General features: G+C 42.2%; 1 protein-coding gene across 3 annotated transcripts in view; it reads left to right on the forward strand.

Annotated features, from left to right (window-relative positions):
• Positions 1–14099, forward strand: part of GRM8 (glutamate metabotropic receptor 8) — a 585307-nt gene that overhangs the window by 374302 nt on the left and 196906 nt on the right. For all 3 annotated transcript variants that reach the window (XM_082239575.1, XM_082239577.1, XM_082239576.1), the window contains exon 7: positions 9853–10053. In XM_082239575.1, coding sequence (XP_082095701.1) covers positions 9853–10053 — 201 coding nt within the window. The remainder of the gene's footprint in view (positions 1–9852; positions 10054–14099) is intronic.

The raw sequence follows: 14099 nt of genomic DNA on the forward strand, positions 1-14099 counted from the left end.
CCAACACCTCCATCGTGTTCAAAGTGTCTGGCCTGGCATGTTAGGCCTACTGCTGTCAGTGCCACTGCCACAAGACCTATCATTTGGGCTAGTTCAAGGAAAACATTGTCCAACCTCTCCTTTTCACTTCTTCCCTTCCTCACCACTGTTGTTTATCCAAAGTGTAGTGAGTGAAATGCCTGGTTTCTTCCTTGGAGATAAGAGAGCCCTGGGCAGTATGGCCAAAATTCATTTGCTATGCACTCAGGCTGGAGCTATTCCCACTCACACAGGCTTCTAGCATCTCTCATGCCCAGTGCTCATGTATTAAAAATGAAAACTAAAGCAAGGCAGGGAGTAGTCTATGTGTTGCGGGGCGGGGAGGGTGTGACTGTATTTTTCAGAGCCCAGTGAACTTATTATGGCAGTCAACCCAGAAACCCCCCAAACTGTCTGTTCAGGTTGTTCTGCTGGGGTGGCAGCCCCACTGAGAGAGAGCTCACCTGGGGTAGTAGTAGTAGTAATAATAATAATAAAAATATCTTACTTATACCCCGCCCACCTGGCTGGCCTCCCCAGCCACTCTGGGCAGCTTCCAACAGAACACCCAAAACACAACAAAACACCAAACATTATAAACTTCTCTAAACAGGGCTGCCTTCAGATGTCTTCTGAAAGTCAGATAGTTGTTTATTGCCTTGACATGTGATGGGAAGGCGTTCCACAGGGCGGGGGCCACTACCAAGAAGGCCCTCTGCCTGGTTCCCTGTAACCTCACTTCTCACAGTGAGGGAACTGCCAGAAGGCCCTCGGAGCTGGACCTCAGTGTCCAGGCTGAATGATGGGGGTGGAGACGCTCCATCAGGTATCCTGAAGCCTAGCTTGATTCTGGTTTACTTTGCTCTTCTTTCTACACATCATAGTTGGCTAGCTCGTTTGAACTACTTTGTGGAATTGCTGCCCCTTCTTTACAGCTTCATAGTGGAGAACACAAGAACTTGAGTTTTTTCCAGATCCTGGAACCCAGACCCTGAAGCAACTGTAGCTGAAAGAACAGCGGAAGAGTAAATTTTCACCAGATACAGCTTTCCCCATTGTAGTGTTGTATTGATGAGAGAAACGTTGGTATTTCAACATAGGCATTTTATATAGCTTAAATCCACACTGTGAAAATGTCATGATTCCATTTCCAGTGACCGGTGCAAGCATATTTCATAACAGAGAATACCAAAGGTGTGACATTTTTTGGTGGGTGGTTGACTTATATTTATGGCATTCACGATATGCATCATTTTGCAGCTATACATTAACATTTACTTTGGGAAGTACAGCTATAATTAAATTTTACAGCCAATTAAGTTGATGAGTCACTGTCACCTGGGTAAACTACTGTTTTAGATCTTGAAACAATTAGATTGGGAACATTCTTAGCAACCTTGTTCCTTTTTGTTTGTATATATTGATGGAGAGCAAAGATGGTCTTTGCTATAACTGTGGTACTTCAGGAAAGCTGGAATCCTGAAGCATCTTAGAGAGAGCAGGGTAGAGAGAGTATGCAGAAAACTGTAATCTCATTCCCTCAGTACTTAATTAGGAAGAGACATATAGGGCTAATAAAATAATAAACTTGTTTCTAATTTATGTGGCAATGTGATTTATGAGCGACATGTTTGCAAGGGATGAAAATGAAAGATTATGTTGCAAATAAGAAGTTATCTATCTAACTCTCATGTGCACTGGCAATAAAGTAGACCTCTGAATAATGAGTATTGGTATGAACCAGAAAAAACTCTGAGAAAACTGGACTACATATTTCCCCTTAATTGGATCTCGTAAGAGAGAAAAGCTATGCATCGGCCTCCTTGCAATACGTTTAGATTATACAAAATGACACAGCCGTGAAGATGCCTACATGGAACTCTGTTTTTGGATATAATCTGAAATGTAGAAGGTTGAATTGCAAATGGAAACGGAACAGTTCTTAAGAAACAAGCAGATCTAGAGTGCTGGGGGGGGGCAGACCAGAGGAACAAACTCTTGGACAAGGGTGTTGTTTTTTGGGGGGGGTGTCGGTAGAGGGGTTGTTGCTGTTGTTGATAATAATTTGTTGTATCTTTATTTTTTTATCTGTTTAGATTTATGTGGAAAATATTTGGCTGTGTACTTTTTGATGAGTTTTATTTATTGTTTATGACTACTTTTGTTATGTTTGTAATTATGCACATTTTTTCATGTTGCAAGCCACCTTGAGCATGGTTTTAACTATGGAAAGGTGGCAAACAAAAAAAATTGGATTAATTGATTAATAGAACTATATCTTGAGGGGTGTTGTTAGGTAATAAGTTAGTTTCTTGATTAGATGCATCAAACAACTGACTTATTCACACACAAGCACCCTAAAATATCATGAGTATTTAGACTATGAACCAGTTGGATACAGAGATGCATTTTTTTTTGTCTCATCTTGCTGCCCATCCTAAGACTAGGGAATCTTAAGGCAGAATATAAAGGATAAATTAATGGGGAGTTACCTGCTTTTTCAAAAGGAGACAAAACTTCACAGCTCCCACGGAAATATACTGGAGAAGCAATGTCAGAATGACCTGCTTAAAAGGATGTGTGTGAGGGAGACCAGGGGGGCATGGATTGGGCACACCGGCATGCCAACACTAGTGGAACGCTTGACCAATTATGGGGACATTCCTGGTGTGCCTTCTATAAGGCAGGCCACACTGTAGCCCCTCTCCACTTCCTATGTGCCATCTGTGCTTCCCACTGCATGGGCTTGAATGGGTGATGCCACCTTGAAGGGGATTGAGTAGGGATTTTGGGAAGGTCTCCAACATTCACCTTGAGCTCCCCCTCGTCTACCTGCACCAGACTTTTCACAACTCAGGGAGGGGTATATTAAGTATCTGGGTGGTAGGCGTGTTGGGATGCGGGTGGCACTGTGATCTAAACCACTGAGCCTCTTGGGCTTATCCTTGCAACAGAGTGAGCTCCCATTGTTTGGTCCCAGCTCCTGCCAACCTAGCAGTTTGAAAGCACACCAGTGCAAGTAGATAAATAGGTAGCACTGTGGCAGGAAGGTAAATGGCATTTCCGTGCGCTCTGGATTCAGTCAGGGTGTTCGGTTGCACCAGAAGCAATTTAGTCACGCTGGCCACATGACCCAGAAAGCTCTCTGTGGACAAACGCCGGCTCCCTCGGCCTGAAAGTGAGGTGAGTGCTGCAACCACATACAGTGGTACCTCGGGTTATGAACTTAATTCGTTCTGGAGGTCCATTCTTAACCTGAAACAGTTGTTAACCTCAGGTACTACTTTAGCTAATGGGGCCTCCTGCTGCCGTTGCGCCGCCGGAGCACAATTTCTGTTCTCATCCTGAAGCAAAGTTCTTAACCCGAGGTACTATTTCTGGGTTAGGGGAGTCTGTAACCTGAAGGGTCTGTAACCTGAAGGGTCTGTAACCTGAAGGGTCTGTAACCCGAGGTACCACTGTAGTTGCCTTTGACTGGACTTAACCATCCAGGAGTCCTTTACTTTAGTGTTGTGGTAATAACTAGTACGACATAAGAACACAGCAGGATACTTTTAAGCAGAACACTTGTTGGGGGATAGTTACCCACACAACCTCTTATTGGCATCTGGTTCCAGAGGCCAAGGGATTGGGACTGCTTAGGGATGGGCAAATCTCAAGCCTCTCGTTTTCATATTTTTATCCCTTTCTTGTAACTTGAAGCCATGAGTTCAGGGCTTACCCTCCAGAACAGCAAAAAACAAGTCCGCCTCATCTGACAGTCCCTTAGGTACTTGAGGATGGCTATCATATCACCTCTCAGTGATAAATATCAGGCCGTATCTGTTCACTGGTTAAATTTAAATGTGTTTAATAACTGCCTGCCTAGATGATCAATTAATGTCTCCTTTTTCTAGTCTCAAATTCTGTTCTCCACATTTCCAAATCAGTTTCTTTTTTATATATAAAAAAACCTCCTCTGAATTTACTAGTATTTTAGTGCTGTTTTCTCCTAATTTGTTAATGCAGATTCTTATGTGGCCAAACCAGCACCAATTAACCAGCATGCAATTAAGAAATACACTGGTGGGTTTGGGACCCTTAGTAATTAGTCCAAAAAGGTGCCTTATTAGGCACCAAGCAAGGGTTAAATCAGCTGTGAGTCAGTTTCAGAACCCAATCAGACATGAGTCAATTGCAACTGTCCCAACCATCCCTCTTAGTCCTGTCCCTTCTATGACTAGAGCCAGTGTGGTGTAGTGGTTAAGAGCGGTGGACTAGTAATCTGGTGAACCGGGTTCGCTTCCCCGCTCCTCCACATGCAGCTGCTGGGTGACCTTGGGACAGTCACACTTCTGTGAAGTCTCTTAGCCTCACTCACCTCACAGACTGTTTGTTGTGGGGGAGGAAGGGAAAGGAGATTGTTGGCCGCTTAGAGACTCCTTGGGGTAGTGGATAAAGCGGGATATCAAATCCAGACTCTTCTTCAGTTGGAAGCCGCCCAGAGTGGCTGGGGAAACCCAGCCAGATGGGCAGGGTATAAATAATAAATTATTATTATATTATTATTATTCTCTGCTAATACATGCCAGCCTTCACCTCTATTGTGTACAAATACAACTCTGTGTCTATGTTGTGCCTTCTGCACAATACCCATTTTCCCCTTCTGGAATGACTGAATTTACATCATGTTTGGGGTGACTAATATTTTTGTATAAGTTCTTGTTGCATTGTGTTACGAGTTTTGATATTGAAATAACTGTAAATTCAACATAAGAATACCTTTCCCCCCATTTCCTCTCTCTCTTTCCCCCACCAGCCTATGCTTTTCTTTCTAAAAAAATGTTTAGGGGTACTCTCATTTTGAGTCAAGAAAATCACCTTTTTATGGTTCAAATTGGGAAAAATAAATACAGTAAATGGACAAAAGTACAAAGATTCACAAAATGTTTGGGGGTATGTGTACCCCTGCATCCCCCCAGAAAAAAGCACTGCCCCCATCCCATTCCTGCAGATAATTTGAATATGTTTTTGACATTTCCGCTAATGACATTGGGATACGGTTCTGCAATTATTTTATATTACTGATGTTTTGAAGCTGTGAGGTTTACAAGATTATGTGTTTATGACTAAAAGGGAAGTGCTCAATATGCATGTGTCAGAGTGGAAACATTTACACCTCATATATTTTTAGTAGTGCTAAAGAACAAACATGTTTTCCTTTTGGGTGGAAGAGCATATTGGATATTAATTTTCAAGAAAAAACATCTTTTTTAAAAAAATTGTTTAACACAATAAAAATATAGGCTTGCCTGATACAGGAAACACATTCTGGTGTTTATTTAGAACCAGTGGGGGTGTATTGGTTAGAGTGATGGACTAGGACTTGGGAGATCAAGGTCAAAATTCCCACTTGTCCATAAAGCTATCTGTCACTGCCTCTCAGGATTGCTGTGGGGGTTAAATGGGGGGGGGGCACATATTCCACCTTGAGTTCCTTGGAGTAAAAGGTGAAGAATAAATACGATTGATCAATTACAGTGGTACCTTGGTTCTCAAGCTTAATACAGTGGTACCTCGGGTTACATATGCTTCAGGTTACATACGCTTCAGGTTACAGACTCCGCTAACCCAGAAATAGTGCTTCAGGTTAAGAACTTTGCTGCAGGATGACAACAGAAATCGTGCTCTGGCAGCGAGGCAGCAGCAGGAGGCCCCATTAGCTAAAGTGGTGCTTCATATTAAGAACAGTTTCAGGTTAAGTACGGACCTCCGGAATGAATTAAGTACTTAACCTGGGTACCACTGTACATTCCAGAAGTCCATTCCAAAAACAAAGCGTTCCAAAACCAAGGTGCGCTTTCCCATAGAAAGTAGTGCATCACCGATAAATCTGTTCCAGACTTGCAACCACTAAAACAGCAATTTAACATGAATTGTCTAACGAGACCATTTATCCATAAAATGAAAGCAATAATCAATGTACTGTACTATAAAATAAATCAGACAGTATTGTAGATGATAAAAAATAAAATAATTTTCCCCCTTACCTGCACTGATGATAGTCAATGTTTGGATGGGGGGCTTTTATCGATTTCCGCAGTCACACAGTTAAACAAGCAATCAGTAGCTGAACTGGGTTCCACAAAGTCACAAAAACACATTAACTGAAAAAGCCTCAAAAACAAAAACGCAAAATAAATAGGAAGAACAAAAGCGCCAAACGTAATCTGTTCTGGAAGTCCGTTTGACTTCCAAAATGTTCGAAAACCAAGACGCAGCTTCTGATTGGTGCAGGCGCCCCAGAAACAATAGCCGACAGCTGCATTGGACGTTCGGCTTCCGAAAAACGTTCGAAAACTGGAACACTTACTTCCAGGTTCTTGGCATTTGAAAACCAAAGCGTTTGAGAACCAAGGTGTTTGAGAACCAACGTACCAGTGTAGTTGTTTCTCACTGCCGTATAATTTCTTATGAAAAGTATCCGAATACAGACCATTTTCAGTTGTACCTTGGTTTTTGAACACCTTAGTTCAAACTGCTTAGTTCCTGAACGTTTTGGCTCCCGAACGCCGAAAACTCTGAAGTGACCATTCCATTGATTTCATTGTTGAAACAGAAAGAACTTTCAACAGGACTCCATCTTTGAAGACAAGAGAGCCCACAGTTGTTCTCTTACTAATTCTGATAATAATGGATAACAATAACAGATTTGTTATGGCATGATTAGTATGCATTTACCTGGAGATCATCTGGTGTCAGTTTTTCTTATCTCATTAGCAGCAAGCCCATGGCTGAAAAGTAAATGAGCTGTGACCAGCGAGAGGAATGAAGGAGCTACATCTGTGCACTTAAAATAAGAGAGGATTTTGTGAAAGTGGCTTTTTCGTAGTGGCTGAAAAGGGGGGAACTTCCTTTTGAATAGCTGTGATTAGGCAGATTATGGATAACAGCTAAAATGAGCAAATTTACTAAATGTTTGCACATATGAAGCAAAATAAATTAAAGACAGATTTTGTATGTAATCCATTTAATAGTGCACTGGGATGAAAAACCAAACAAAACACCCAGAATATAAGTGATTTAAGAATTAGATATATTGTGACTTTTTGTGTTAAGTAATATGTGATGTGTTGGCTTCTTCCTTGGGCAGTTGGCTTCTACTCAGAGTAGAACTATTGAAGTGAACATATTATTATTATTATTATTATTATTATTATTATTATTATTATTATTATTATTTCAACTTATATACCCTATACCAGGAGGTCTCATGGCGGTTCTCAACAAGACCACAATGTATGAAAAGATTTAATTGGATGCAACCCACAATATTTGTCAGTATCTAATGGGTTTGCTTTAAAAAATAATAATGCAAGGGTTTCTCAATAACAAACAACAAACAAACAATAACAAAAAACAACATTAACGCTCTGCCAAGACAGCTGAATCTGAATGTTGGCAACTTCACATTCTCCCTAAAAACTGAAATAGGTTATGTGTTGACCTCGGTTTTCTGTCTGCCACGCTTTTGCTGCTCCTGTTTAAAAATAGTGAAGCATAAGGCAGCCTTAAACACAGTGGAAGATGGTGGCACCTCTTGGCACGAAATACAGTTTCCTTCCAGCATGTTATGTTTATCAGACAATAGATGTAGGGGGAAAAATAAAGGTATTCTCTCCATTTCATTTAAAACAGACTGACAGAATGCTGTAAAAATATCCTATAAATAACTTTAGCCAGCTGTTCAGTAAGAGTCACTAAGCTGAAAACAGAGGCTTTGGAAACAGTCTATGTAGCTAGGCACTCCTCCTTGAAATGTTCTCATTATTTACCATCCCAGAATGAGTTTATAAGGGTGGCTCAGTGTACAATAACTGGAGAGGGTCATATTTCTGTCTTACGTTGTTTATTTTTTTGGGTAAAAAAAAAGGCCTTGTTTTGGCTGGCAGTGTGTATCTAGTCTTAGAAGACAAAAACTTATGTTTGGCAATAGTTTTAAATTTTGCAATCACATTTGTCAAAAAAACCCAAAAAAGCCCCCAAAACCTGCTTCCATCATGGTGTGAGCAGGATCCAGGTAATCTGCCCCACTCTCTTGGTGCAGAGGTCCATTGTGAGAGGCTGTTGCTTAGCAACTGCCATCTATGGAAGACTTGGCTGTACCATAGACCAAACCAGGTCCGCTCGTTCCAGAAATCCTCTGTGGTTGTGCTTGTCTGACAATAGGAGGGAAGTCCAAAAACGAGGCAAACCCATGTTATTTCCACTTACCCATGCAAATGTTTTTGAATGTGGCTGCATTGTCCAGATCTTGTATAAATATTCTTGTATAAATATTCTTAGTAATGATAACAATACCAATAACAAGGGCCTGAGGGCCCTGTTCATGCCACTCTCTGCCTGGCTCAGGGCGGGACCTGACAAGCGTCATAAGGATGGCTGCTGCCCAGCGAGGACTGGGGTCCTTTGAGGGAAGTTTTGTTGGGAGTGTTTGCTCTTGTTACTGATATTAACTGATATTACCGATACAGTGGTACCTCGGGTTACATACGCTTCAGGTTACATACGCTTCAGGTTACAGACTCTGCTAACCCAGAAATAGTGCTTCAGGTTAAAAACTTTGCTTCAGGATGAGAACAGAAATCGTGCTCCGGTGGCGCGGCAGCAGCAGGAGGCCCCATTAGCTAAAGTGGTGCTTCAGGTTAAGAACAGTTTCAGGTTAAGTACAGACCTCCGGAACTAATTAAGTACTTAACCCGACATACCACTGTATTAACGTTTTGTATCTTTATTTTTCTGTGGAAATTGTTCAGTTCGGTCATGTAGTTTTTGATGTGTTTTGTTTATTTTTGACTACTTTGCTATGTTTGTAATTATGTCAGTCTTTTCATATTGTAAGACGCCTGGAGCATTGTTTTAACTGTGGAAAGGCAGCATGCAAAAAAAAAAATGATGATGATGGTAATTTATTATTTATACCCCGCCCATCTGGCTGGGTTTCCCCGGCCATGCTGGGCAGCTCCCAACAGAATATTAAAAGCACAATAAAACGTCAAACATTAAAAACTTTTCTAAACAGGGCTGCCTTCAGATGTCTTCTGAAAGTCAGATAGTTGTTTATTTCCTTGACATCTGGTGGGAGGGCATTCCACAGCGCCGGCACAACTACCAAGAAGGCCCTCTGCCTGGTTCCTGTAACCTCACTTCTCACAGTGAGGGAACCACCAGAAGGCCCCTGGAGCTGGACCTCAGTGTCTGAGCTGAACGGTGGGGGTGGAGATGCTCCTTCAGGTATACCGGGACGAGGCTGTTTAGGGCTTTAAAGGTCAGCACCAACACTTTGAATTGTGCTCAGAAACGTGAATTAAATAAAGAAGTGAATTAAATATATACGGTATACACACTTTTTTTTTAGGTGCATGTAAGTAATTTTACGGAACACGGGTGGCGCTGTGGGTTAAACCACAGAGCCTAGGACTTGCCGATCAGAAGGTCGGTGGTTCGAATCCCCGTGACCAGGTGAGCTCTCGTTGCTTTGTCCCTGCTCCTGCCAACCTAGCAGTTCGAAAGCACATCAAAGTACAAGTAGATAAATAGGTACCGCTCTGACGGGAATGTAAACGGCATTTCCGTGCGCTGCTCTGGTTTGCCAGAAGCGGCTTAGTCATGCTGGCCACATGACCCAGAAGCTGTACGCCAATATAGTGAGATGAGCGCCGCAACCCCAGAGTCGGTCATGACTGGACCTATTGGTCAGGGGTCCCTTTACCTTTACCTTTAAGTAACTTTGCAGAAGCTATAAAATAAAGCACATTAATCATCTGGTTTGTTTGCTTCCCTTCCCCCCTGCAGGATTAGAACGAATTGCAAGGGACTCTTCTTACGAACAAGAAGGAAAGGTCCAGTTTGTCATTGATGCTGTGTACTCTATGGCGTATGCACTGCACAACATGCATAAAGATATTTGTCCTGGATATATTGGCCTGTGTCCACGCATGAGCACCGTCGATGGCAAAGAGCTGCTTAGTTACATCCGGGCGGTGAACTTCAATGGTACGTTTGCACTATTTTTAACTTCTCTAAATATACTTCAGAAGTGACAAGATGTGTTTTCATCTCTATATAGGACACTTTCAAACACAGAAGTCACTCTTTCCCTTAAAACACACACAGACACACACACACAGTATGTTTTCCCACCTACTTTGAAACGTTGGTTTTATTTTTCCCCCACCTAAGCTTTGCCTGTGAAAGATAGAAGTTAAAAATAAGTCCCTGTCAATCACAACAATGGAGTGGAAAATGACTGTTCTAGAAGCAGCTCCTGCTTATTTCCGTGCGCTGCTCTGGTTTGCCAGAAGCGGCTTAGTCATCCTGGCCACATGACCTGGAAGCTGTACACCGGCCGCCTCGGCCAATAAAGCGAGATGAGCGCCGCAACCCCAGAGTCGGCTACGACTGGACCTAATGGTCAGGGGTCCTTTTACCTTTACCTTTATGTGGAAAAACAATATTTTGCAGCTGGGAGCTACCTGCTAGGAAAATATGGTTAGTATTGCTTAATGTGTATTAGTTTGAGGAAAAGAACAGGAGGGTGAAAGACATTTCTTAAAAGCTCCTGCAAAACCAGAGTTGTGCTAGATTAGATTTTTTTTTTAATGTTGCTTTCAAAGCAAATGACAGAAGGTTCTTTACAGTATAATTCCTTTTGCCAGACATGCCTGCAAACTATAGGAAGACTTGCACTGTCGATCACACTATACTCCAGTGACCTCAGCTGCCAGCCGCCTTCTCTTTTTGTAAAAAAAGAGAAAAAAGCAAAAAGCACAAGGTCATTTTCAATTTAGCTTCCAAGTGGAAACTGCTTTTGCTTCAGGTAATGCACCAGAAAGGGGAAATAAATAAATAAAGGCATAGATGGGTTGATAGGCACGTTTGCTGTGCTAGGCAATGTTTCCTCTCCTAATAAATGCTCGTTCTGTTTCTTTCTTTCTTTGGGAATTTCCATATGAGGAACCCCAGGCTTCAAGTGATAAACAAAACAGGGTTGAAAAGCTGTGAGTGTGAAGCAAACAAAAGCTCAGGCTTTGAGACCTCATGTGTTAGAAAAAGTAATCTGTCTCCCTCTTGCTAACTTATTCTTTCCCAATGCTTTGGAATATCTTCCTTGGGAACGATGCTCAACTCTCAAACCTTCACAAGGAAGGGACCATAATAGCTATCTCCTTTATTATTTTGAAGTGGAGACCCTTTGCTTGGATAGTCACTGTTTAAAGTTGGTTTCTTGTTTAACCCGTGAACTCTGAAAAATTGTTGTTGATATAGCCTTAGTGCATGAAGGTACAAATGCAAAAGGTTGATAAACTGGAGAAACACGCACCCTCTGCTTTTAAAGGATAATATCTGATCTTTGAATAATGAAACATACGATGGCTGCTTTAATGACTCCTGTTTACTTGTGCTTGTGTCGTAAGGAAAATTTTATTCCCCCAACGGCTTCATCCATGTAATATTCTGTGACACTTTCATGGCAGCAGAGCGATCATACTCTCTGTAGCACAGTGAACCGATATAATTGATATGACATTGGATTTTGTTTAGCTGTGTTTCCATAACTTACAATTTGAACGTGGAAAATCATTTCACTCAGTGCAATCTTAATGGGGGTAACACATCAGTACTTTGTCACGGGATGAGGGTATAGAGTGATTATTTGTCATTTTCTCAATAAAAATCCAGCAGTTTATGCTATTTTGTTTGGTTCTGAGACATCTAGCAGTCCAACAGAAAGCAAGGCATATTGAAAACAGAATCAGTTGGTTTTTCCATGTAGAGGTGTTTCAGTGACTGATCCAGTCACATATGGAAAACTGAGAGTCTTCAGTTTCTATAACATTTCAGAGTGCTTTATTGGAATGATAAAACTTGTGACCGATGGGAACTCTGTAGAACAATGTAAAATGTGGACCTAGGCTGTTGTGATGTTATATATTTAGCTGCTGGTGCCCTAGATTTGTAGCGAGCGGGGAAAAATAGAATATAAATAACATTTGCTGGTCATTTGGTTCATAAACCTGTGTGTTTCATGTTTTCTAAAATTATAAATAAGGACAAGTATAAGCACACCCGAGTATGATTCTGTTAGAAAGAAGCAGATATGTGCTGTGGAAGGTCTTGCTTTCTTTGATTGCACACAATCCTGCCACAATTGTGTTTCGGAAGGTTGTTGTCACTGGCCGGAAGGGAAAGCAGGTGAGGTGGACAATGGCAGGAAGGCAAATTTTCCGAGGTTCCCATTTCCATAAGACTTACCAGCTCTTCTCCACAGATTTTGGACAGCATGTTTATACAACCTCAGTAGACTCTGAACATCATTATTATGAAAATTTCACAAATCTTCAAAGGCAATCCTCTGAATATTTTGGAGTGTCTACATGTTACACTCACTATGTAGAAGCTGCATGCAGCAGCATCCTCAGAGCTGCTAAAAGATCATAGATGCAGTTTAGGTGTATGTGGTGTGATAAAATTGCAGAGTCGTCTCATGATACCATCCTCACTGCTGCTTACCTAAGTGTGAAGTGTCAAGCTTGAGGCTGCTTGAGAGCACTGGATTGGCAGCAGTGCTCCTACTGGTGCAGCTGTGTGGCCCCGACTGCATTGCCACATGGTCTCAACCCATCAAGGTAGGCAACTTCATCAGTGTTGGTAGGGTGGCACGGAATTATACACCTTTGGATAGATATCCCCCCACATACCACATTGGAAATAAGTTGAATGAACCAGCTTCTATCTGAGTGACCTCATTATATGAGTCTATTCATTATGTCAGAAGTTTATCAGACTAGAATTCTGCATTGGGTCTGTAGCCTTATTGGAGTTCACCGATTGGGTCTGCGTTGCTCCGGGACAGGAGGAAGGAAGTCAAATGACACCGGGGTTGATGCCAAGAAAGAGTTTATTCTGCTCTCTGGATAGCAGAAGGCACTTGCGTGATTAAGTCCACAGCAAGTCCAAAGAAATCAGAAGTTTCATGCAGTATATATATCCTCCAGGCACCCTCTCCCTCCTTCCCTAGGAACCCAACCACGTCAGCCTATGTACGCAGGTTGACATCACATATGTTCCTGCTCTGGGATTCTCAACCATAAAAAGGATCTTCCTTCCTGTACTTCTGACCATAAAAGGATCTTCCTCTTCCTACTCTTATCTGGGAAGAATAGGTCATCATCTCCGGGAACACGCTCTGGCGCTGTTCCCAGATTGGGTCTGTGCGTCTTTTGTGGTCAGCACATAAGATAAGGCACACACACATCATCCCTGCTCTACTGGAACTTGGCAAGGTCACTCATTGCTGCCACGGACTGATAAGGGAGAGAGAGCTTCGAGCACAGCCGGGTTTTTGTTTATACATTGACTCAGAGCTCATGTTAATAGATTTTAGCTAAGGAAAAATAGGGATTTTGGTGCAGTTTTCAAACTGCCTTCACAGTCAGTTTTGGGTTTGGGAAACCCATTCCTTCAGGTCCAGTCACTTTTTGCACCAGTTTCTTGCCACTGCCTTTACCTCTCCCAAAGTACAGTAGATAGGTTAGACGTGAGTGGCTCTGTGGTCCAAACCACTTAGCCTCTTGGGTTTGCTGATCAGAAGGTCAGAGGTTCAAATCCCCACGATGGGGTGAGCTCCCCTTTCTCTGTCCCAGCTCCTGTGAACCTAGCAGTTCGAAAGCACACCAGTGCAAGCAGATAAGTAGGTACTGCTGCAATGGGAAGGTAGACAGTGTTCCCATGTGCTCTGGTTTCCGTCATGGTGACCAATTGTGTCAGAAGCGGTTTAGTCATGCTGGCCATATGACCTCGAAAGCTGTCTGTGGACAAACACCAGCTCCCTCGGCCTGAAAGCGAGGTGAGTGCTGTAACCCCATATTCACCTTTGACCAGGATCCTTTACCTTTTAGATAAGTTAGAATGGGTCTTGTATGCTGGCCACGTTTGTTTGATTTTTCTTTATTTGAAATATTTCTCTGCCAAATTTTCAAGCAAAGCATGCCCCATAGGCAGCTTTCACAGTACGGATTTCTGAAATGTGACAATGCAAA

The sequence above is a fragment of the Podarcis vaucheri genome, assembly GCF_965113315.1.
Source record: "Podarcis vaucheri genome assembly, chromosome: 10".
Lineage (NCBI taxonomy): Eukaryota > Metazoa > Chordata > Lepidosauria > Squamata > Lacertidae > Podarcis > Podarcis vaucheri.